General features: G+C 45.6%; 1 protein-coding gene across 5 annotated transcripts in view; it reads left to right on the top strand.

The window, feature by feature from the left end:
* The window catches only part of MDGA1 (MAM domain containing glycosylphosphatidylinositol anchor 1), a 253,690-nt gene that overhangs the window by 129,786 nt on the left and 97,889 nt on the right, over nucleotides 1–26,015 (top strand). For all 5 annotated transcript variants that reach the window (XR_014005922.1, XR_014005923.1, XM_081186380.1 and 2 more), the window contains exon 9: nucleotides 24,160–24,429. Coding sequence is in view for 3 of the 5 variants with exons in the window: in XM_081186380.1 (XP_081042506.1) it covers nucleotides 24,160–24,429 (270 nt within the window). In the remaining 2 variants the exon portion in view is untranslated. The remainder of the gene's footprint in view (nucleotides 1–24,159; nucleotides 24,430–26,015) is intronic.

Raw genomic sequence — 26,015 nt, 5'->3', positions numbered from 1 at the left:
TAGCCCCACGTAGAGCGCATTGCAGTAGTCCAAGCGGGAGATAACCAGAGCATGCACCACTCTGGCGAGGCAGTCCGCGGGCAGATAGGGTCTCAGCCTACGTACCAGATGGAGCTGGTACACAGCTGCCCTGGACACGGATTTAACCTGTGCCTCCATGGACAGCTGTGAGTCCAAAATGACTCCCAGGCTGCGCACCTGGTCCTTCAGGGGCACGGTTACCCCATTCAGGACCAGGGAAGAGATGTCTCTTTAGAAGACCATTCCTCTGCAAATGTTATTCTGGCTTGCGAACAAATGTTTAATCTCCTTTGGTATCTGGCTGAGCAGTTTGCAGTGTTGTACGTCAGGCAAATAATAGTCTCCATCAATTTAACCTGTTATCTGTGCAGCAAACATAAGACCAGGAATGGCGTATGTGGAAGGGACAGTAAATAAGCATGACGGATCAGTGGATCTACATCACTGGAAATGGAAATGCACTAAATTCTGCTTTGGCTTGCAATTGAAGCCATCTCTCAGCTGCCGGAGTTTTACGGGTGCTCTGTCTCTTTTGAAAGCAAGAGTGTAGCTATTAATTGCTCTGTTAATATTCTCATGAGTCTTTCTGGCAGAGAGCCTTGCCACAACACTTATGTTGATGCTGCCTGGGAAATTTCAAACTTTTATTGATGCTAGTTCAGGAGGAAGGAGACCACTGCTGTGCTCCAGGGTGTACTGTGAGTGCTGAACAGTTGAGACATATATCCAGTGCAGAGGTGGCTCCTTTTGCTCACTAGTCTTGTCAAAGGGAGCATTTGGAACAGGGGGCTTAAAAATTTAGACTTGGGAGCAATTTAGATAGATGGGTAGATATTTATTTTCATCTTGTCTCCCTTCCTTGGGCTATTAAGGATAGATTCAGAAGATCGGGAGTTGCACAAGTAGCTAGCTGCTTAATAACTGTCTGCATGGGAAGGGAATTGTCTGTAGCCCAGTATTATCTTCTACAGACTCTCGCAAATTAGGTAAGTAAAAGGGTAGTAATGCTGAATGGAGTGGTAATGAGAACTGCAGGCCACTGGCGCTGTTAACGGCACAGGGAAGCAGGCTATGCACTTTCAAGTGTCTTCTCTGTGACTGATGGTTGTTTGAATCCATGCAGGAGATGTGTGGCAGGGCTTGATTTAGCCATCAGAGAAAGTCAGCTGTACAATGGATCCCCCGCGAGAAAGAAATGATTTGGGCGCGCTCTAGCATAGTGGATAGGCTCATTTTGCTAGCTACGGTGGACTCGTTTAAAATCTCCCAAGAAATTGGTGGTCATTCCCTCCCTATAAGGCAAGGGACTATGGGGAATTTGAATATACTGGTTGCCCATCGTGAAAAACGGAATGTTTTTCACAGACAATTGTGAATCTATAAGCAGAATATGACTCTTGAGATGACAGGGTTACATCTTATACTGTGGTTTGGAACTGGGTCATTATGCTAATTAATCTGTCGCTGGGAGTGTAATGAAACACTTTCTTTCTGTTCTTTTCTTCAAGTCTTTGTTCCTTAGGAACACTGGTTCCCAAGGGCCTAAAAGCACCCCCATAATAGGCCACAAGTGATGGCCACCTTAAAATACACCTCATTTCTGCGTATTTCTAGTAATTACATTGTGCCCATTTTAAAGCAGAAGGTGTATGTTCCAGCTTATATAATTAAAAATTTGTTAACTGTTTCCTTTCAAAACCCTGGAAAACTGTAGTGTGTGTGTGTGTGTGTGTGTGTGTGTGTGTACATGTTCTTAGTGTGATAATGGATCAAGGTGCAGCCAGAGGTCGCAGCCCACAAGGGCTAATTCACCACCCACTTACATGGATGGAAACATAAGCAAAGCTGTTTGTGGTTTAGCTTTGTAACTATGACTCTCACTGAGAACAGTGTGGGACCAAATTCACCAAAACAAGTTGACTCATAGTAGCTGCTTGAAATCCAATTCGTGTATAGGCTGTTCCATCTGGCAAGCTATTTGTGCGTAGCTGCTCATCACAATGCATTTTACCACACCAAAGCTATTTTAATTGAGTTTAAATTTTTAGAACAGATTTTTCTATATATGTGGCTTGCACCACATAATATGCAGCAGTGGAGGCTGTACAAAGAAGCTATGCAAATGCTCACATTTCTACCAAAGTCTGGCACACATCTCCACCTTTATTTCCCCTGGTTCCATACCTTGAACTTCTACAATTCCGCCACCTCCTCCAAACTCGGCTCGGTTTGACAGGGCTCATGAATTCTCAACAAGTTCTGGCGGGATTCCAGAACTGCCTTTTTTCCTCTTAGAGAAGGGGGCAGTGTCACAGAAGCCCTTTCCTTCAGATAACCCCCATAATGACTCACACCTACCTCCAAGATACGTCTTTAGAATATTAACGAAAATTATTGGAAGGGTATACATGATGAGATTTTATTCAGGGAAACACCTCTTGGGACAATCCTTGTGATGAACAGAAACCCTAATAGGAAGCTACAAATGCAGAGTTATTTTTGAATTCTAATGAGCCATGACCGCTTGTGACCCACAGTTCTGGAGCTTCACCAATTACTGTTGCCCAAAGGGAGATTGTTTGCATAAGAATTATATTGCAGAATGTTTATGGATTCTCTTACATGTATAATATTCTGAGTCTCTCTCCTCTGAGTCCTGGCTATTGTGCGAGTAAGCTAAGAATTTCAGCTGTTCTCAGAGAACCCAACTTAGAAAAGTTTATAGGAGTTCCTTTCAAGTTCCATTTTGAAAGGCAGGCAGTACTTTTCCTTTGATGGTGTGTGTGTGTGTGTCTATAAATATTGACACCCGTTGAACTTCTTTGTTTGTTTTCTGCCATGAATGGGCTACCATTGAAAATGTTCCAATTATATTATCTGATTTGTTGACTGGATACCCGTTTGCCCTCTTTTGCATGCAAATTCTTCTCCTCCTTTCATATTGTTGGGATGCACTGGTGTCCACATTGAATGATGGGCATATAATTTTTTTGTGAGGGCGGGTATAGTTTTCTGTTTGTGACAAGGTCTGAGGCTCTAGGTCTGTAGCATGCCTCCAGATTATTCCAACAGTAAAAGGGTAGAGGACACTGCAAAATTGCTTTACTGTTGATTGCAATACTCTGTAACTCTAATATTCCAAAATGCATTAACCACTTGCATTCCATTCTTTTCAGCTGTAGGTAGTTTGAGAAAGGGGAATCACCTTAACCACGTTCTTCCTATTACTTGTGTAAAAATAGGTACATTCAAGTATATCCTTCCAGGATTCTGTCTCAGGGCAAGCTGCACCATTAGACAGATACCACAGGGGGCATTACCTTAGTTTATGGGGCAGATGCTGTAGGGAGAGGCAGGGAACAGCTGCAGTGTGTTGGTAGACAGAGCTGTGTGCCCCACAGACCCAGCCCTCTGCCTCCTATGTTAGCTTGCTGTTCTCAAGTACTCACAGGGTTGGAGTAAAATTCCAATGCCTCTCCAATCTGCCACCTCGTAATGTTGCATGTGTAGACCAGCCCTGGATCTTAATACTTTAAAAGAGAAATCACATCTCTGTATCCACTCTGAAATCTTTTATCATGTCTTTCTTCACATGTCTTTGTTTTATGCTAAAACTGAAAACAAGAACTAAAGGAAACAGCCACAGTTATGTGTTCGCTTTGTATTAAATAAGAAAGCACCTCATCAACACAGAGAAATGTCAAATAAGTTGTGCAGTGAGCCACTAGCAAACTAGCTGGACATCCCACTGTGTTGATCTACAGTGGTACCCCGCAAGACGAATGCCTCGCAAGACGGAAAACCCGCAAGACGAAAGGGTTTTCTGTTTTGGAGGCGCTTCGCAAGACGAATTTCCCTATGGGCTTGCATCGCAAGACGAAAGCCCATAGGGAAATGCTGGCGGTCGGGAGCAAAGACTTTCGCCCACAGCCGGCCTTCAGAAGAGGACCTCTTCTGAAGGCCGGCGGGGGGCAAAAGTCTTTGCTCCCCCCCGCCTGCCTTCCCCCCACCTGCCCCGGGCGATCTTAAAATGCTGGCGGGCGGGAGCGAAGCGTTCGCTGCCGACCCCCAGCATTTTAAAATCTCCAAGGGACAGCAGAGAAGTCTCTGTCCCGGGGAGGTTTTAAAATGCTGGGGGTCGGGAGCGTTCGCTGCCGACCCCCAGCATTTTAAAACGATGTTCCGAAGTGGGGAGGTGGGGCGGGAACATCTGCCCCAGCCGCCCCACTTCGGAACGATGTTCCGAAGGGGGGAGGGGGGGCGGGAACAGCTGCCCCATCCGCCCCACTTCGGAACGATGTTCCGAAGGGGGGAGGGGGGCGGGAACAGCTGCCCCAGCCGCCCCACTTCGGAACGATGTTCCGAAGTGGGGGGGTGGGGCGGGAACAGCTGCCCCAGCCGCCCCTCTTCGGAACGATGTTCCGAAGGGGGGAGGTGGGGCGGGAACAGCTGCCCCATCCGCCCCACTTCGGAACGATGTTCCGAAGGGGGGAGGGGGGGCGGGAACAGCTGCCCCAGCCGCCCCACTTCGGAACGATGTTCCGAAGGGGGGAGGTGGGGCGGGAACAGCTGCCCCATCCGCCCCACTTCGGAACGCTGTTCCGAAGTGGGGAGGTGGGGCGGGAACAGCTGCCCCAGCCGCCCCACTTCGGAACGATGTTCCGAAGGGGGGAGGTGGGGCGGGAACAGCTGCCCCAGCCGCCCCACTTCGGAACGATGTTCCGAAGTGGGGGGGTGGGGCGGGAACAGCTGCCCCAGCCGCCCCTCTTCAGAACGATGTTCCGAAGGGGGGAGGTGGGGCGGGAACAGCTGCCCCATCCGCCCCACTTCGGAACGATGTTCCGAAGGGGGGAGGTGGGGCGGGAACAGCTGCCCCAGCCGCCCCACTTCGGAACGATGTTCCGAAGGGGGGAGGGGGGCGGGAACAGCTGCCCCAGCTGCCGGGCTTCGTAGCGCTGCTGCGAAGCCGGGCGGGGGGGTGGGAACACCTTCTGAAGGCGGGCAGGGGGCGAAAGTCTTTGCTCCCCCCTGCCTGCCTTCCCAGGGGCTTTTAAATCGCCCCGGACAGCGGAGAAGTCCTCCGCTGTCCGGGGCGATTTTAAAATGCCGCCCGCCAGCATTTTAAGATCCCCCGGACAGCGGAGAAGTCCTCCGCTGTCCCAGGGTTTTTTAAAATGCTGGGGGTGGGAAGAAAAGCCCTTGTCCCGCCCCCCAGCCTTCAGAAGAGGTCCGGGGACAGACTGTCCCCGGACCTGGCCTGAAGGTGGTTTCCCTAGGAACGCATTAATTGATTTTCAATGCATTCCTATGGGAAACCGTGCATCGCAAGACGAAAAACCCGCAAGACGAAGAGAATTGCGGAACGAATTAATTTCGTCTTGCGAGGCACCACTGTACTTCTATTTTCTTTGGGCCTGACCTTCCACATCAGAGAAATAATAGAAACCTTAACTTAAAAGAAGACTTTCCTCTTTCTTCCAATAAATGCACATGGATATGAGCTTTTCCATTGCAAGGCAACACCTCCATGCAGATGATGAGGGATCAATATAGAGCTCAAGGGGGCCCTCTTTTTTCACTCCATCTTTCCCTGGGCATGCTTACCACATGTCCCTCCCCCCAGCTATCCAGCACCACCACCCCTTGATAAAGTTCACCTAATTTCCCCTTTCCCTCTGGAGCTTGCACAGCTGAGTGGTGGGAGAGCTGAATAGAAATGTGAGAGCCAACATAGATCTTCTCTGATCTCCAGCACAGTCTATCACATGGCCAGACCTTGTGTATGAGCCCAGGGGGAGCAGGGGAGTGGAGAAATAGACAGTGGTCTCTCCTGAACCCTATGAGAGTATTTCCATATGCACTGTCTCTATGAAAGATGGATCCTGTTCTGAAAATACACACACACACACACACACACACACACACACACATACACACACACACCATAAATTTGCCTATTTGCAAAGGTATCATAGAAATCTACTTGTTGCGTATTATGATTTTGAGAAATATTTTGAGTAATATCAAAGCAGCAAGATGTGAAAGTTGACCTTCCTAACACCTGGAGGATACACACCAAATGTTTAATAAGACATACCAGGAACTGGTCACATGAGGAAAAAACTGATATTTTACTCATTTCAGGAAGTTACCGTATTGTTCGCCCTATAGAACACACTTTTCCCCCTCCAAAAATGAAGGGGAAATGTGTGTGCGTCCTATGGGGCAAATGCAGGCTTTCGCTGAAGCCTGGAGAGCGAGAGGCGTCGGTGCGCACCAACCCCTCTCGCTCTCCAGGCTTCAGGAAGCTATCCGAAAGCCTTGCGCGCTCAGGGGGAGTTCCCGCGGGCTCGCAAGGCTTGCGGGCGGTAGCCTGTTCTGGGGGCTGGGGTCGGGGGAAGCTCGGGCTTCCCCCCCCCAGCCCCGCGGCGGGGGGGAGGAATAAATTTTTTTAATTCATTTCCCCCCCAAAAAACGAGGTGCGTCCTATGGACCAGTGTGTCCTATAGGGCGAAAAATACAATAAATGGAGAATATTCAAATTGTCTAAAGCTTTGGAAAGAAAACTCCTCCCTGTGCCTTTTATCACTCATAAGTCATTTGTGGGTGTATGACGTTCTTCAAAAACATTCCCTCTCCCCTAACTTTGCTTAGACAACTTTGGACAAAAGAAGGATCCTTCTAATACCCAGGAAAGCAACAAGGTTCTTCTTCAGAATTATGCAAATCTTCATCTTGCATATTATTTTTGCTGCAAGGCCATCAATCCAGTCAGGGGACTCACTACCATCAATCATTACAGAGAACTTCATATTTATAAGGGAACCTGTTATATTTTATATGGATTCTAATGTGATTGTCAATATATATAATTTGTCTAGCTGAGATCTGTCAGACTGAGCTCTAAGTTGAGACCATTTCCTGCTGGAATTTCCTGTTCCAGGTTGGCCTTCTTCCCTCCTAAATTGTTTGGACTGTGTCATGGGAACACCTCGTTCCTCTGCAGAGGGAACCATTTAGCTGAGCCTGATCACTAGGGAAATTTAGGCTTCTGCTAAGGCCAAACACTTTTGCTGCAGAGAGTAGCCTGGTTTTTCCATCTGAACTGCACTTTAGTTTGTTCAGGGACAGCAGCTGGGGGTGTGGCGTGGCGGCAGCAAAATAAGACTGAGCAAGTGACACTATATGGTAGAAAGAGGAAACAAATTGATTGCTAAGGAGCCCTGTGGACTTGAGGCTGAATTGAAGGCAGCCCCAATTTACTGAAGGTCATGGAGATAAAGATTAGTGAGTTGGGGGTGAAAGAGGGGTTTGAGAGACCACGAGGTCTGAATCCAAGACCACCTCATCATCATCAAGGTTATCTTGGAAATTGCACATTTAGTTTGCAAGGTGTCTTGCAGCCTCACAGCACTATTTTCTCCCATATTGTAGTGACAGCTGAGATATAGTTCCTTGCCCAAGAAATCCATGGCAGAATTAGGATTTGATCTTTAGCACCTCAGTTCCAAGCCCTTCTCCTCGGACGTTATCTTCCATGCTCTTTCTTCTCCTCCACACTTTGCATCAGCTTGAATTAATGGCCAGCACAAGGCATTTTCTGCGTGGAGTGAAGAACAAGATGGTGCCCCTTCTTCCTTCTATGTACAGAAGCTGATTGACTTGGCAGTTGAATCTTACTTCAGCACCAGTGATAGGATATTTTCCAGCAATGCACATGAAGTCAGCAGGCTAACTTAGCAGGTGCAGGGCAGACTGTGTCTCAACACCTTGCCACTGCTTGATTTCCCACTTTGGTGCCTGCTCTAATGCCCACTCAGACAAATGTTGCAATGCAACAGTGGCAGTGCTGGCATGTGTTATCTTGGCTTGGCCATCTCTCAGCCAGCGCTTTGGTTAGAGACCTTTCTCAATGGCTCCGTGTGCAACATTTTGAGGAAAGGCAACAAGGTGAGACAGCTAGCCAGCCCTGGTGAGCAACGAGCAAGCATCACCACTGCCAGGGCTCCAGTTCAAGGGGTTGGGAATGGCCAGGAAAGAGTGGCTCAGGAGGAACCGCCAACAGGGGTCTGCTGCCACCCTCCAGCAATCACCACCTGAGGCATCTGCCGCACTCTGCCTAATGGTAGGACCAGCCCCAGCACAATTATCCCTCAAAGCGTTCCCTGACCTTGTTCTATGATAATCCACGGTGGAATCGTATTGGCAGGAAATGTAAGGGAATTTCTCTTAATCCTCTAGAGAAAATGCTGCTTCTACAGAACACTTTAGAGCTAGGCAAAGCCAATATATCTTGTACTTTCCAAACATGTACTCATTTTGGCTCCAGTCAGAGCTAGTCTTCTGACCACCAATACAGCCATAACCACAGTTGAAGGCCAAGTCATGGGACAGTAAATGAAAATCACATTTGTGCTGATTAGGAAATTCCATATTGGACATTTATAATGAAGATGTATTTGGCCAGCTTAATTGTGAGCCAGAATATAGCAGCTAATAAGAGTTTAATGCAATATAGATGGATTTAATGGGAACAATTCTGCTGGGATTTCCTTTAACAGTTCATAGCATATGCATAATACACGACCTCCTGGCCAATTGCTTGCTGTGCCGTGAAATGGGAGACTGGGGCTTTGGGGGAAGATGCATTCATTGTAGAAGACATTGCTGGAGAGAAATGCGCAAGAACTGGGGGAAAGATGAAAAATCGCAGCCACTAATTGGCTCTAAAGAAAAGGATGACATCTTGAGGCAAAGTTTTCAGCAGGTTTGCACTGATAACTATATCACTCACCTCCCCCCCCCCTTTTCTTGTATGCATACCTTTATGTATGCAAAACCTGAGATTTATACCTTGGGGTAAGCAATCTTGTGATTTAATCTGCTTCCTTAGCAACAGCCACATCAGTTCTCTGTGCAACAGAAGAGCTAGCTTTAAAAATAAAGCTGAGTGAAATTTTTAAATCATTTATTCAAGACATCACTCCCTGGTCAAGCTGTTCCGGGAGGCAGCAAATCCTGGGATCTTGCGTTCTCCCCACCACACCAAACCTTCTCTTATCCGAGGCAGAATCTCTGAGCTTTTCACACATGGGCCTTAGCTGTGGTTAAAACTAACACATTTTGGATCCAAACCATACGTTTAAAGCATGTGGTTTCCCTCAAGAATCCTGGGAACTGCAGTTTGCTAAGGATGCTGGGAATTGTAGCTCTGTGAGGGGTAAATTGACAGTTCCCTGGGTTCTTTGCAGGGAAAGTCAAGTGCTTTCAATATGCTTTAAATTTATGGTGTGGATGTAAATTTTGTCGCTTCAGGCATTGATTTTAAAGCCTTGAATGGCGAACCTTGCTTCAGAGTAAGTATAGTTAAGAATGCAAAGAGAGAGGGGAGGGGTTGGAGGGCCAACTATGCAGTCCAGCAACATGGACCCTTACCTACGTCCACGTTAACCCCTGTGTTGTCTCCTAGTCAAAAGACCATTCAATGTCTATGGGCTAGGAAAGACTTTGGGGAGAAAAAGGAGGTGCTCCAATTTGCTGCTGGGAATTGTGTTTCCTGCCACTGGCCTAAAATGGCCCCTTCTTCTGCAGATAAAATCTTCCCCACTTGACATTAAAAGGGCGAAGGTGCGAGGTGCTGCTGTGTCTGCGATAAGTGGACTTGGCTGCTCTGAGAGGCTCCTTTGATGCCAGCCGGTCTGATTGAAGTCTGTCGCCAAAGGAGCCCGAGACATCAAATGTCAGAATATGCTTATCTGCCGTGTGGGCAAGATCATAAATCCCTCTCTCTGGATAAGAGTCCAGATAGAACAGGGACCAAACTGTTGTCCAGGTGGGGCAGCTGTGGAAGGAGGGGCCAGAGAGGAGTAGCAGACTGCAGAGCTTGAATGGATGCCAGTCTAGTCTCTGGCCTCTTTCCTCATCCCCTCTGCTGTAGAAGGGAGCCTGGCAATTCAGGAGAATGATTTCCCTGAGCAAATGTTAGAACAGAATGCATACCAAAAAGCGTGCCTTGGCAAAATTCATTCAAAATGCATGTTGGATGAGAAATAAGTTCAAAAATAACACAAATTCATGCTTTAAAAAAAAAAACACCTGTGGGTTGAAGCAGAAATGGGAAATAAGGGATTTATGAATGAACACATGTGACCCTGGCATAGACTGGGAATAGACTGATAAATCTACCCCTATTCCTTAAGCAAAATACTTAATAGTAGTGGTATGTATAACAATGTGAATGGGGGGAAAAACCACAATAGCAGTAGTAGTTGTTCTTTTAATAATAATGAATTATATTGTTTTCATTCATCCTGCCTGGTAGTTGACACTTGAGTTACTCCCTTGATGTGATAAATGGTGTCACAATTTTACACAAAACGTATGTACCCCCCCCCCGAGTGTCATCTCAGTGGGGTCTCTCCCACATGCACCTAGTTCTTCTTTTTAATTTGATGCACCTCTGTTGCTAGCACAGTAGTTGTGTCAGGCTCTGGCTGCAGGCCTTCCTTCCCCCATCTATTAGGGAAGCATCTGTGAAGGGAATGCCTAGTGCTCCTAATTTAGCCTTCGAGCTGGAAACAGACGGCAAGGTAACTCTCCAGCCCAGCTGCAAGACAGAAGGCCCTGGCCACCTGTGGCTCTGCTGATCATTGTGTCACACAGCTGAGCATCTCCTCCTCCCCTCCAAAGGGCTCTGCTGTCTTCAGCCTCACTTTACCTGCAGCATTAGCTGCTTTTAACTTTCAATTACTGTATGAAAAGAGAAGCAACTGTACAGGCAGCGACTGGATTGCTCAGACAGCTGGTAGGTAGCCAGCTACGAAGTCTTTCTTCTTCCGAATGTTTCTTTGAATTCCAGCCAGTGTCGTAATGACCGAAAGTCATTCCAAGTGGATGGCTGTTCAGTGGAATGTGTGAAAATGAGTGCTCAGGGAGCAAAGGTCTGTGTGCAATTCCTTATTGGGCAGCGGTGTGCCTTGCAGAGATCAAAGGCAGAAATGGCACTTTGGGGGCAGTCTGGGCAGACAGGTTTTGTAATTTGGCTCATCTTGCACAAGTACCTATGCCACCATCCATCTTCTGAGCCCTTCCGAATCATTTGCAGTGTAGTGTCAAGAAGAAGGTGAGGAAGAATTGTGCAGAAGAGACTATTCTGCAATATTAAACGGCGAGGAACAATAGCATTTATTGATGATTATTTATGAAACCAGAGCGCCCCAGTTGGACTCCATATGACTTGCATTAGTCATAGTCAACAATTGCATTCATTATTTGTTGGCAACAGCAATTAATCTTTAAAATGCATGGTGATCAAGGGCTTATGTGCACAAGTAGTTTACTGTACAGGAAGCATCTGTTATGTTCATTGAATCCCAAGTTACCTTCAGTCAGGGCCACTTCATTTATGTCTATGAAGAATCCCTAGAATGAGCAGCACCAAGCCCCTCATTTCTGGCTCCCTCCCGGGCACTCAGACCTACTTATCAGCAGGGTTGTGATGCCAGGGCCTCAGTCTATTCCCTACCACCCTCAATTATTGTTGAGGGGAGCTGTGTTAAAGGTATGGGGCAGATCCAACCATGCCAACACATGACGCCAGCCCTGGTGAGGTATTAGTGGGCATTTACATCCACTGCATGCCAGGCTAATCTTTCCTTGCCAGTGCCTCCCTTCTGTGATTGTATTGCTAGATTCTTTTTCTAATTTTGTCTCCCGACATCATTCCTGCTATTGGTATCCATCTGGCTTGAGAGACACTGGAGGGCCCCTCCGAGGGTGAAATCAAACTGCTGCATTAGCAGCACTTACCGTATTTTTCGCCCTATAGGACACACATTTTCCCCTCCAAAAATGAAGGGGAAATGTGTGTGCGTCCTATGGGGCGAATGTAGGCTTTCGCTGAAGCCTGGAGAGCGAGAGGGGTCGGTGCGCACCGACCCGTCTCGCTCTCCAGGCTTCAGGAAGCTCTGCGCAACCCTCGGGAGACCGGCTCCGAGGGTTACGCAGAGCTGCCTGCAGTCCTGGGCTCAGCGCAGCTCTGCGCGGCCATCGGGAGCGGGGTGTGAAGTCCCGCCCGGCTCCCGATGGCTGCGCAGTGCTGCCTGCAGTCCCGGGCTCAGCGCAGCTCTGCGCGGCCATCGGGAGCGGGGCGTGAAGTCCCGCCCGGCTCCCGATGGCTGTGCAGAGCTACCTGCAGTCCCGGGCTCAGCACACTTCTCCCCATCGCCAGCCCCACAAGCTCGGGGGACAGCGGGGAGGCGGAGCACGCCTTCCCGCTGTTCCCCGACCTGGTTCTTCCAGCCCCGCACCTGGGGAAAAATTTTTTTTTTCTTTATTTCCCCCCAAAAAACTAGGTGCGTCCTATGCGCCGGTGCGTCCTATGGGGCGCAAAATACGGTAAGTGACCTTCCCAGAGCACAAGTCTGGGCAGTGTGTATGGAGGTCCTGGGCTGCCCAGATGACAACACACACACACACACACACACACACACACACACACACACGGCCTTGCTGCTGTGGTCTAAAGGAAAGCAGAGCAATCTGTTTGGCACCAGCTTGGCTGCCAGAGATGCTGGAAGGAGGCATACAAGGTGCCATCCAACTATCTTAGGGACTCTACTCAGGATGTGTGTAAGGTTTGCTCCTTCACCTTTTCTTTACCTGAAGGTGTCCTGCAAGGCAGCAGAGGTTTAGGATCAGAGTTTTCCTTCTCCTAGATGGGCTACCTTTCTAGGTTGATGAGCCTTATCTGCCCCTCACTTCCCTCTACAGCGCATGCAGTAACCGTGTTCTTGATCATTGAAGCTATTATTGGTCTCATCTACTCAGGCCACTGGAGTCTGTTTTTGCATGCAGGGGAAGCCCCTATCTCACTGAGGGTTTGATACCCATTAGCTATGCTCACCTGTTTTAGCTGGCCAGTCAAAGCCTTTCCCAGAGTATGGTCACTGTCACATCTTGACACCTTCTAGGAGGTGGGAGCTGAGTGCAGGGTGGGGTCACAGTTTTATCATTCTTACTAGTTGTATTATATTTTATATATCATTTACAGGGTGGCCTTTACTTGATGTTTGTCTTGTGAGGCAAGGGGACACAATCCCTAGCCAATGGCAGAGGCCAGAGTATGCTTCATCCCATGTACACTGTGGGAAGGATGGAACACAGTTGTGTAAAATAAGTGAATACATGTGATACTTCCTTTCATTTATGGCGATTCCACATGTATTGTATGCTGAAATGGGGCTACTTGGTCTGACATTAGTAAAAGGCTGCATACTCAATATATTTTGGAAGCACATTCAAAACACATTTCCCCCCTCAAAGAATTCTAGGGACTGTAGTTGACGCTTCACATAGTTACGATTCCCAGCAATCCTGAACAAACTACATTGCTCAGAATTATTAGAAGGGGAAGAATGCACTTCAAATGTGCTTTAATGGTATAATGTGTACACAGCAAAAGTTCACACATAGATTCTAGCTCCTTTTAAAATTCTGCATGAAATTCAGACACAGTGAATAAAATTGTCCGGTTGTTTGGTTCTTTTGTATACCTCCACCACCAACCTCCTGCCTTTGTGACCTGGTCTTTCTCCAGCCCCCATCTATGTTGCTTGGGATAAGTGATAAGAGCCAAGGATGCAGTTTTGATTGTGTGTGACTCTGCTGGCATTTAGAACCTGAGGCACTATTTCTCCCCAGAGGAAATTAAACCTAAATGCAAAATAAAACATTGTACTCTTGGGTGCTTAAGATCAGAGAAAGAAGACAGGAATGGGAAATGTTAAGAGCTAGAATAAATGCCAGTGTGATCTTGTCAAGGGCTTCTTTAGAGAGTGAAATGTGGCCTAAAGCTCCTTTTGTACTTCTTGTTAATGCAGAAGAGCTACTTGCTTTCCATTGGCGTAACATTACCTGCTAGTTTAGTTTTGCCCGTGGTAAAATGGAGAGGTGTGAATTCACTTGGGTGTTGACTAGCGAGGCTCAGACATTAAAAAAATATTCAGAATGTTCGCTTGTTTGTGATGTGCAGGTATTTCTGAAGGAATGTTGTGCACTGTAGGTTATCTTAAGGCCAAACCTAGATATTGCATTATATACTTGGCTAATGCCAAAAATGACAGCCACACACCTAGTTTCACCTCTGGAACATCTGATACAACTTGCATTTCCCCACCCCTGGTCTGGTATATTGTCTGCCACAAGAAGTGGGGGAATATACACAAACAATTATCTCAGACAAAGGTAGGTAAGTATTAGCAGATGTTGAAGAGAGGAGATGGGAACAAGGTATGGAGCAGCCATTTTTGGTGGCAACTGTGTGCATGGGTGGGATTTTTTTCTGTCTAGTAGGAAGAAAGGTGATCATTCTGTCTGGCAAGCCAAAATGCTTGGCCTGACAGAACAATTGCCTTAGCATGACACTAAATTCCTCCCTCTCATTTTCTCATTCTCCCAGTCTTTCGTTCTCCAAATTTCCACATCATCGTGCTATTTTTTGAAAAAAGATTCCTTCTGAAAATTCATTAACATTTTTTTGCAAATTTCTCCTATTATACACAATTTTGTTTACAATTTTGCTTAATGTATATATTTTTGTGAAACCATTTCCCTGAATACAGTACATTTTTGTATGTTATGTTCATGAATATACGCATATCATACACAGTTTACCCCACAATATGCATTTTTGTACACAATGCTTGACCAGAGAATTGCATTTCAAAAACTGGAGAATTGTGCATTACAAAGAATGTCTGTGTTTTGGTTCACAGATTGTTTTGGAAAGTGCCAAATTAAATAAATTTGCCTTTAGATGCAAACTGAATTGGATTTACCCCCCAGTCCAAGTGTAGTTACACACATTCTCCCCTCTTTTTTTTTTATTTGTACCACCAGCATGCATGGTGCTTTACTGGTCAAAGTTCTGCATAGGAAGACAGTAGAGGAAGAAGAGGGCAGGGAAATAACATGCATTACTTAAGCTACACAATCTTAAACTGCGGGGTTTGATACAGGCTTGGAAATTAGGAGTCTGTACATTCCTTTCCTAACCCAATAATTGCCAAACAGCATGCTCAGACACCGTGATCTGGTTCACGTGATACAGTAAACCAAACTATGGTTCAGCTGAGACTACATGAATGTGTGGATTACCAGAGAGGAGCCTACAGCTGCTTTTTACAAAAGATTTTATAACCATAGCTTGCATCCACCTTGCTCCTCCCTTGTCCGTCCCCGTGCCAAGCTAGGGGAAAGTTTGGCTTAACATGCCGTCTGAACCAGGATTCACGCTTAAGCTCTCTCCTCACTAACCATGAGCTGTAGACAAGACAAATCTTGGATACACTCACACAGTCTTGGTGAACCATTGTGTGGCTTACCATGTCATGTGAACCAGGTCAGTAGTGTGCTATCAGAGAGAAATTGGTACCACACCAAAATAAACAAAGAGGGTCCTCCTCCTGCCTATGCAGGAGGTCACACGATTTACTGCTCTGTCGTTCTGACCCTCAGCTGATAGCAAGTAATTCTGCTGATTCTCTGCGGCAAGGCTCTATGCCTCACCCAGTTATGTCTAATACATATGGTACAATGACTCCCTGCAGATCCAGCCCTACCGCTTGGCAGAGTGAGGCAACCACTTCAGGCAGTGGATTCTGGGTGTCATAAAATGGCAGCAGATTGTTGGTTATTGAACTTACTGTTGTGTTTTTGCTATCAGTGAGAGGTGATTTGTGGTTTTTTCTTCCTCGTGTGCCAAAAATACGTGACCAGTCTTGGGTGCTATGCACTTTGTCTTACTAGGGGGGAAACAGCACTCATCAAAGGATGGGTAGGAGGGTCTTGTTTGACTTCACTTGTTTTGTCTTCCTCTGTACGTGTTCCATTTCCCCCTCCCCAACACATCCTTTTCAGCTAATGAAACGGTGTTCAGAAACCCAAGACTTCAAGGGTGCTGAGCCATAGGAATGCTTTGGCTGCAAGGGAGTATTTCTCTTTGTAGTGCCTTGTAAGCATGCTTTAATTGGGCATGGAGTCTAAGCGTGAGATTCAGCATGCCTGGCTCTCAGCTGCTTCGAGGAGAGGTGATCGGGGGAGAGGGGCACAGAGGTCAGCATAATCCCACCCAGGGTGAAATATCTTCCAACAGTTGTGAAGCAGAAACTGTAGTGTGATATATTAACCGTCCGCAGGAAATCACTGAGTGCCTCTAACCTTCTTTCTTGAAGAAGATTTGGCTAGTTGTGTTAATTGGCTCAGGCAGGTGTAAGGGAACTGAGCTCTAAAGTCAAGGGCTGTTCACCATCCTCAGTCACTTCTCTGGAAAAGGCTAATTAAATTGAGGCTTGGATCTTTTTCTGTGAAACTCAAAATACACACATGCACAATTCTGTGCTGACCTTAGAGAGACCCACTGAACAGTCTCTGTTTCGTAACTTATAATTTTTGGTGTCAAACTCGCCTCCCCCCCACCCTTGATGAACACAATCCAGAGCCAAATTGAAATGCTTCAAGTCTCATTAATTTCAATGACAGAAGGATGTAGCTTGATACAGTGACTGATCCCAAGTACAGAATACCTTGGTTGGTTCAATAGGCTTATAAGAGGCCTGGGGCTGCCACTGAAAGTAGTCGTCTGTTATGATTGTTCTCCTCTCCTCTCATTTAAAAATATGCTACGTGATGTCATTGCTTTAGTCCTGGTTTGGGCAACCTGTAGCCCTCCAGATATTGCTTAACTACAACTCCCATCATCCCTGACTGTTGGCTGTGCTAGCTGAGGCTGATGGGGGATTGCTATCCAACATCTGGAGGGCAATAGTCTCCCCATCCCTGCCTTAGATTTTCCTGGAGCTTTTTATGTGGCAGCCAGTGGAGTGGAGTGGAAGGGGGAAATTGAAACCATAATGATGGCATGTCCTACCTTTTACCTGCTTGAAGCTATTGTGAAGAGGGGCTGTGGCGACTGTTTTTTAGTTCCTTGCCATTAACTCCTAATTGGAGCCTCAAGCACCAGCTCAACTCTGTAGTTTAAAAAACAAGGACTTAAAATGTGTTTAACTTTGACAGGATTGTCCCCAAAGTCCCTTGAGCCCCCTTTACTGCAGTAAAGCCAGTGTGCCTTAATGGTTTAGAGGTAGAATGGTTGGATTGGGGGAATCCAGGTTCTAACCTCCACCCAGCCATGAAGATCACTGGGTGACTTTAAGACCAGCACTTTCAACCTAACCTTTCCCATAAGATTGTTGTGGCAATAAAGGGGTGGGTGAAAAACCATAGCATGCTGCCTTGAGTTCCTTAGAGGAAAGGCAGGATAGAAATGAAATGAATGATAATCTCAACGTTAACACATTCTGCATATGAAATGTCAGGAAATCAGGTTGCCTGTGAAATCTCCTGCCTCGGTAAAAAAAGTTAATAGGAATAAGTCCCACTGAACTTGATGCAACTTGCTTCTGGTCAACATGCACAGGAACCTGCTGTACATTTCTTTTATATGAAAGGCAAGAGTCGTTATTATATTTTTGCTGCTACAGAGTGAGAGTGTGTCTGACCCATGCCATCACTGGCAATGGAAAGATCTGTGAGTTTCGGTTCTCTTGGTTTCTCATTTTTCCAATCTTAAATTCAGCTCTCCACATTTTGTAGCAGTTTGCAAATTCTGTTTTAAAAGGTCCATGTGAAAATCCGCCAGCATTTTAGTGAGAATTTCCCCTAAGAAACATGTGTGAATGAAGTTTTGACTACACATTTTTGCAACCAATTCTCCTAATATAAAAGGCATTATATATGTTACTTCACTGATATATTAATGGTAATGCACACTTCCCCCTGATCTAGGCATTTTTGTAAACATTGGCTGGAAAATTGCAACGCAAAATTCAGAGAAGTGTGAATTTTGAAGGATGGCTGTGTTTTGGTCTCACATTGTTTAAGAAAGTGAAACTAAGGGCTCATCCACCCTCTTGTCCCGCTGCTTTTCCCCAGGGAAAACTCCTCTTTAGTGCTCCATCTGACCAAATGGCCATTTGGGGTTTTCTCTAGATTGACATTTGCTCCGATTTAGCACTAAATAGCAGATTTCCCTGGGAAAGAAGCATACTTTCTAGGCATGGGACAAACAGAAGTGTAGGCAAGCCCTATGCTAGACTCAGATTTCAGTGTGAACTGAATCAAGTTTCTCTCCCACCCCTAGTCCTCAAATTGCTACATTCCTTTTTGTCCCTTGCTGTCCCAGAAAGGCCATTTCCCCTTTTCTTCTTTCTGGAAATGAGCTCGTTAATAATCACTGAATTTGTGCAATTACACCTGTGCTTCTTTGGCCCTACAGCTAATCTGCTGCGTGTGTAAAGTTTCTGCTTCAGTTAGAAGAAATGAGCTGGTAAAATTAGCAAGTTGTCTCCTACTATTTGAATACGTGCCTTGGTATTATGGCAAAAACTCACCCCTTTTTTCAACCTCTGACAATGAATGAAGAGGGAAGGAGCAATGACCAGGAAGAGAAAAAGTGTGCCATTTTCAAGTAGACCCATTGTAGGATGGCTTGTAGACTTTTTCCAGGGTCTAGAAAACCCTCAGCTGATTGTGTGAAGCAGAATTGCAAAGACTTGACAGACTGCTATCAGTTGTTGGACCGTTCCTTTATTTCAAAGTTCTTTCGTTAGCATCTGACTCAAGTTGGGACAAGCTGTAACATAACGCTTTAGATATCCAGGGCCTCTTAGAAAGAACTCCTGTGATATGTCAGCACAACATTCTTAAAAGCTACTTTTGGAACACGGGTTCATTCGAGGTCATGCAAAAGTCAACATGGCTGGGAACCTGTTTCTTCTGGATGACTAGGAATGAATGGGTTTCAGGTGTGACCTCTAAGAACATCATTTTGCTATGCTGCAGAATCCCTCTCTGAATACGTCCCCCACATGCAAAAAACATTAGCTTGCAATCTGCACCAAGTTAATTAAGAAAACTCAAGTGAATGAGTATGTATATCTATCTATAAATAAAATTCCCATTATTTAGGAGACAGATTTCTCGATGCTTGCCCAACAGAAGACTGTAAAACTGTTTTTGATTTATCCTCGTCAGTGTTTTTATACTGCCCTTAAATCATATTCCCAGAATGGTTTACGAAAAGAAGAAAAGAAGAAAACTATTAAAATGTATAAACAACATAATATACTAAAAGCCACAAAATCACAGAAGTCACAGAAAAACAGTCGGCTGGATTAAAATGGCGTCTAAAAAGCTCAAGATAATAAAAAAGGCCTTTGTCTGGAATCGAAAGGGTAATGAGGCAGGTGCCAAGTGAACTTTTCAGGAGAGGGTATCTTAGAGCTAGGGAGTCACCTGTGGTGGCCAAATACATGAAGAAGACAGGGCTTCTGGCATTGTATGATAGTCATGGTGGGCTACACATTTGGAAATTCCCTTTTCTACAGAACTATTAAAGGGATAGGAGCCCTAGCCTCTTTTTCAGCTGGCCACCTTGAAGCCACCATCTAGAAAGCCTTGTCTCTGGTAGCCACTCACTTCTGCAGATGGCGCAGAAACCCTGGCATCCATTTTTTATGTGCTTGGGCAACCAGCCACACAGGTTTTCTGAGTAAACTTTGGGAGGAGCCACATTGCAGTCATGGACTGGGCCAGAAACAAAGGTGAGTGGATCAGCAGGTGTAAATTTTACCTTTGTACAGTGGACTGGTTTCTACACAGACTCACACAACCCTCTCTGTTCCCCATCCAGACAAGCAAGAGCGTTGTCAGAGTTTGCATAAACATCTCAGCCAAGGAGAGTGCAAAGCAGGGCTGATAATGCGGTCTGCAGGGAGGGGTGTGGGGCTAGGAAGGAGGTGTGGACTGGAGAGAGGTCCAGAGACTTGATAGAAAGTTCTAGAAAGCCACATTCAGCTTCTAGGCCTGAGGTTCCCTGGCCTGCAGGGCAATGTAATTTATTTTACTTCCGTTTAGAAAACAAAGCTCAAAACTTTCAAATTGCCTGGGTTGCCTAATACTTCGTTTGGAATTGGCACCCATTCATTGTTACTAATGAACTTATGAAACCCATATATTTATTTTTCACAGAAAAGAAAGCACTGGGGAAATTTCCAGAAAATCTTTTGCAGGGAAATTCCCACCCCACATCACTCACTTTGGTATATCCCATAGAATCTCTCCGCAGGAGTCTGTCTGCTTGGTGCAAAGCAAGACTTCTCCTTTCCCTGAAGCAAAAGTGAAAATAGATTTTTAAAATGGGTTTTAGAACTCGGTCATGCTCCAGTGACCCTTATGTTTCAGAGCATCATTCCTGCTGAAGAATAAATCCAGAACTTGCTAATCTTGTAAAAGTGGGAAAGTGAAAGGTTATTTGAGGCACAGCGATACATGTCTCACACTTGACAAATCCTGCCCTTCTTTGCTTGGCTCTTGCCCCTCATTGCCACATGCTCTGTATTTTCCTGAACCTAGAGCTGGTGTGTTTTTTCGTGTTGCAAAGTTCTGGGTCCTTCTCTAGTCAGGGTGATGTGTAAATCAAGGCACTCTGGTTCCTGGGCAAGACTGAGCAGGCCACATCAGTTTCGTTCATCTTTTTATTCATTCCCGAAGAGCAGGAGGATTATTATGGTTTGTGTTATTGCAAAGTTGTTTTGCTGCCCTTTGTTTTTGGAGTAGCAGAATATTAACAAGTCTGAGGAAGAAGCACGGCTTACGGGCTGCTGGCTGATGCTCTGGCCTCTTCACCCCTTTCATATTACCACTCACCACATTAGCTGCTTTTGCGGTTTAATTTTTGAACGAGGGAAGACGAGCGAGAAGAGTCACCAACACTTGAATAGTTCAAGGCTTGCGTGTGGGGTCCCATATCTGAGCTTCACAATACCCAGGCTGTGATATTTGCATATTGTGGCACATTATTTGTGGAAAATGCAAAACAAGCAGGCGGAAGCATTGTGTAATTTCTGATGGGAACCTGCCAAGAGCAATCCAGAAGTTTTTGTAGCTGAGCATTTCTTGCCGAGTCTGCCAGGATTCGCACGCTAGCTGGGACAGCGACAGGGGCTGCTCTTTGTTTTCAGAGGCCAAATGGGTGTTGGGCTAATGCAGGGGGTGGGGAACCTGTGGCCCTACAGATATTGCTGGAGTCCATCTCCCTTCATCCTTGACCATTGAGCACTCTAGGGCATTGACCATGCTGCCACAGCGCCCTTGCCCCCACCTCTAATGCTGTACTCTTGACAACTGTGTTGTTGTGATAGTGTGGGTGCTGGCAAGGGTGCAGTGACAGGGTAGTAACAATGGGGGTAAGAAAGGGCCCAGATCAGCAGGTGTGGGGGGCATTTTGCCTACAGCAGCAAAACTTCCCAGCCTGCCCCTGCTCACCTCTGTGTTGTGAAAAGCTTGACCTACTAATCCAGGGGTCAGCAAACGTTTTCAGCAGGGGGCTGGTCCACTGTCCCTCAGACCTTGGGGGGGGCAGACTATATTTTGAAGGGGGGAAATGAAATAATTCCTCTGCCCCATGAATAACCCAGAGATGCATTTTAAATAAAAGGACACTTTCTACTCATGTAAAAACACGCTGATTCCTGGACCATCCACAGGCCGGATTTAGAAGGCGATTGGGCCGGATCCGGCCCCCGGACTTTAGTCTGCCTACCCATGTACTAATCCTTCCATGTCAAGCTTCTGTTAAAGGCAGAAGAGTAGCCAGGCCATGTTTTTCTAGTCAGTTGACAACTTTGTGAAATGGCATTAAAACAGGAAAAAGCCTCTCTGCATACAGGTTACTAGTTCTTAATGCCAACCCAGTTGAGTCCCCCCCCCCTTTTTTTTAAGGTCTACTTTTGAAGGATTGCCCTATTCTGAACCTGTTGAAGTGAGCACTGACTGGGGGGCGAGGGGAGGGGTGGTGCTGCTCAATTTGTTTAGCCAACCTTTTGTTCTTGGGACTCAGTTAATGAAGCTGTTGAGTCATATGCTAAGATGAAGAGCCTGAAGGTCAACTCCCTCAAAAGTGCCTCCTTTTTAAAGAGTCCAAAGCAGGTTAGGAGGATAGAATTGATTTTCACCTTTCCGTTTCTTTTGATTAATATCTTTGCAAGGAAAGAGCCTTCAGCAAAGGCACCTGTTGTTTGCTGAATACCCAGACAGCTTTGCACCCGCTTCCTCTGTCCTTGGGAATCCATGGCACAGGAATACCGGCAGTGCATTTATCACACTTAAGAGGTTTCCTTACATTTAAGGGGAGTGTGAGTGTCTTCCTCTGCTCTTGGTTTAGCAACAAGTGCAGGTACAATTGCACAAGTGTATTTTTAGCACGCCTTGTCATTTCTTTTTAAAAGTTCTTTCCAGAAACAGGTGTTCCAACCCCCAGGTTTCCTTCTTTACTCAGAGCATTTCTTGACCACCAAATCAACAAAATCATCAGGACGCTTCACACAAAGTTCAGTTAAAACCTTAAATATCAGTCACTTCAACATCCTGCCTGAAAACTAGCATACACAGTATAATGGCATTTAAAGCTCAACGGAAAGAAATCTTTCTTTTAAAAATGGGTTATTTTACTAAGAATAGTTTTTTTGGGGTTGGGTGGTAATTTATATCTGTGTTTGTAAACTTTTTAAAAATGGTTTAGGTTTCTAAAGAATTGTTAACACTGTTGTTTGTTGTATTTTATATATGAGCTGTTTTCTGATGCTGTGAACTGCTCTGGGCCACCTATGCTGAGAAGGCCAGCACACAAATTATTTTCTAAATGAATAACAAAATAATAGTATGGTACCCCTTGGTACCTTCCAATTCTTGTATATGACACAGTCTAATTTGATTGGTATCTGAGTGTCTATAATGAAACTCTGATTTAGTACATCTCTCCAGCTAAAACAAATGCCCTCCAACCCCTGCAATTCTATGGTTTGTGCCAAATGACTAGTTTTCAGATTTAGTCCTGTTATGATATCTAGAAACAATACGCAAACAATGTACAGGCATCCCCCCCGACACACACCATATATGTATGTTTGACTCACATGAGGCTAGCTAGGTATGTATGCAATACTGGGAAATAAATAGATTCACACTAGGTAATGGTGGGGAGAAGCTTGAGAGTCCTCATGGCTTGCAAGGAGACCCTGGAGCCTGAAAAGGACCTATGTGAAGGTGGAGGAAGCCCCAAAGAGACCTGTTGCACAGAGGGGCTTTGTTTATGCTGCTTAGCCCCACTACCTAACGGCAGATGCGCAGAGTAGTGAAGCAGCAACACCTGCTGCTTTTCCATACAGTACATCCTCCTGCTGGCTCCGGAGCTTCAGAGTTGTGTGGGAACAGTGGGACAGGGGGCTGGGAAGCAGGGGGGAAACAGGTGTTTAGAGGGTGCTCCCCACTTATGCAATTTGAGCTTATGCACGCAGGGGCCTGGAGCGTAACCCTCACATAAGTCGGAGGATGCCTATCTCGCCACATTACTGCAGACTGCAGAAAATGAGCCCTGTTCTTTCAGGACCTCCTCCTGGAATTTTACTCATCATTACAATTGAGCGAAAGGACTTCTGCAGGGTCTGGACCTTCAGTGTCCAACATGATTCCTCTGTATGTTTGTGTTTCTCGTCGTAATATTGTACCTCTATATGTTTCTATTTTATCAGCTAGAATTGGAGTCCCTCTCATAGCAGTCTTATTAAGGGGCTAAACGTACAATTTAAAAAAAAGAAAAAGTCATGGGTCAAGGTAACTTTCAGGTATATTATTACTCTATATTTCTATTTATAGTCTGAAGATCAGAGCAGACAATAAATGACATTTCCTCAAATGTGTTGCATATGAGAGCTGTATTTGACACAAAAGGAAGCTACAGGAGTAAGGAAATGTTTGGGTGGAAAGGAAGGTTGTTTCACTTTTTTATTATTCTGTCCTATTTAGTTTCTCTTAAAGCTTCTTCTACACTCATTACATTGCAAGCCCTTTGTGAGTCACTATGGATCCATCTTTGGGAAAAAAATAACTGTTGACTACTCCAAATCCACAGAACAGGGTGGGCTGTTCAAAGCAAGTAATAAATGCTTTCGTCATCACTGAGGCTTGCGTTTGGTACTGTTATTCTAATTGAAAGTTTTTGTTTTGTCATTTGTCCTCTAGTCCCTCCAGTAGTGGAGCCCATTTTCCAGGATATCCGGCAAGCTATAGGGCGCAGTGTCACCCTTCGCTGCACCATGCTCAAGGGAAGCCCCATGAAAGTGGCTACAGCTGTCTGGCGATTCAATGGGAGTCTCCTGACAGTGCCTCCGACGGAGCAGCAGGACTTCTCCGAGTACAAGGTGGACAGTGTGAGCCGGGAGACGAGTGGCAACTATGAATGTAGCATCTCCAATGATGTCGGGGTGGCAACCTGCCTCTTCCAGGTGTCTGGTAAGTCCTGCAAAGATCAGCCAACTTCTTTCCTTTTTCGTAGATTTCAATGTGGTTGCAAAAGGAGGTGAGAGAAGTCACCATGCCTAAGAGGCCTGTTATTGTAGTTGGACCTACTTGTCCTGTGCTGTACCACGCCCCATGAATGCCATTCTCTTCATGGTGCACAACCCAGGCCCAATTCCTATGCCTGCTTTTGCTGTGTGAGGTGCCATCACAAAGGGAACTGCACAGGAAGCCATTATCCTCCATGTTGCTCTGGTGACATCAGCCACAACAATGCAATGCCTGGAAAATAGGATTGCAACTGGAACGTTTTCAGCCCTTATAGGAAGCCACTTCTCACAGATGGCTTCCTGCATTCCATGGCACCCATACATTCCATTTGTATTAGGAACCTCCATCTAAGATGAATCCTTGAATCCAGCTCATATTAGATGATCATGTCACCCACTGTGCTTTAAACATCAGCCCAACAAATGTGCCATACTCCATACTGGCACATTCAGTTTTGTGCTGCAGGCACAGGTCTCCTAGGCTTCATCAATCAGATGGACTAACAGAAAACAAACCATTTGTCAGGTCAAGCTACAATACAGCATGGAAATAAACATGCCCAATCCTATTGAAAACGATATGCTTACCTCTGTATTGGGTTGTGCTTCTTGAGTCTACCATAGCATGTAAGCTGTTAGAAACTCAGAGTATACATGAACACAGCATTCTTATTTTCTTGTATTTTTTTCCCTGTAAGAGTTGATTCGGGAAATCACAGGCCGTGAATCGAGAATCCCTGTCTGGTCCTATCTATCTATCATCTATCTATCTATCTATCTATCTATCTATCTATCTATCTATCTATCATCTATCTATGCATGCAACGTTTATATCTTGCTTTTCCTCCATGGACGTGAAGGCAGCACACATAGTTCTTTCCACCCACTTTCATTTTATCCTTACAACAGTCCTCTGAGGTAGTTTAGGCTGAGAGCTAGAGGCTGGGCCAAGGTGAGCTTTTTGCTTTGTGGGGATTTCAACCCTGGTCTTTCCAAGTCCAGGTCTGACACTAGCTCTTGGGCTTGTTCTCACTGGAAGAAAAACCATCCATTTCTGTTGTTTTTTCTCGGCTTTGTGCTGATAAACCTTCAGATCTATCTGCCATTTGCCAAATTGAGTATCTCAGCCAATCTCTCTACTTGATGGCTGTCTGTCATGTTGTCACTATGTTAGACAAGGAAAGCCCTTTTGGTCCTGAATCTTTGGACAGACCCACACTGCACATTTAAATCACTTCCCTTGTACATTGAAAGCACATCATGCCCCTCAAATAATCTTGGAAAGTGTAGCTTTCTCCTCACATAACATTCCCCGGCATCCTTAACAAACTACAGTTCCCAGGATTCTTTGAGGGAGGAAGTCTTGTGGATTTGATTTAAATGTATGGTGTGGATCTGTCCTGGGTGTTTGTGTATGACTTGCATGCTTAAAAAACCAGCTAGTTACAAAGCACCTACATGTCTGCCCTTTTATAATAAAAATGTGTGTGCATTTAATACTCAGACTATATATGCTACTCCTTTCCATCA

Source organism: Podarcis bocagei, assembly GCF_964188305.1.
Source record: "Podarcis bocagei genome assembly, chromosome: 3".
Classification (NCBI taxonomy): Eukaryota; Metazoa; Chordata; class Lepidosauria; order Squamata; family Lacertidae; genus Podarcis; species Podarcis bocagei.
This window is presented reverse-complemented; position numbering and strand designations above follow the sequence as displayed.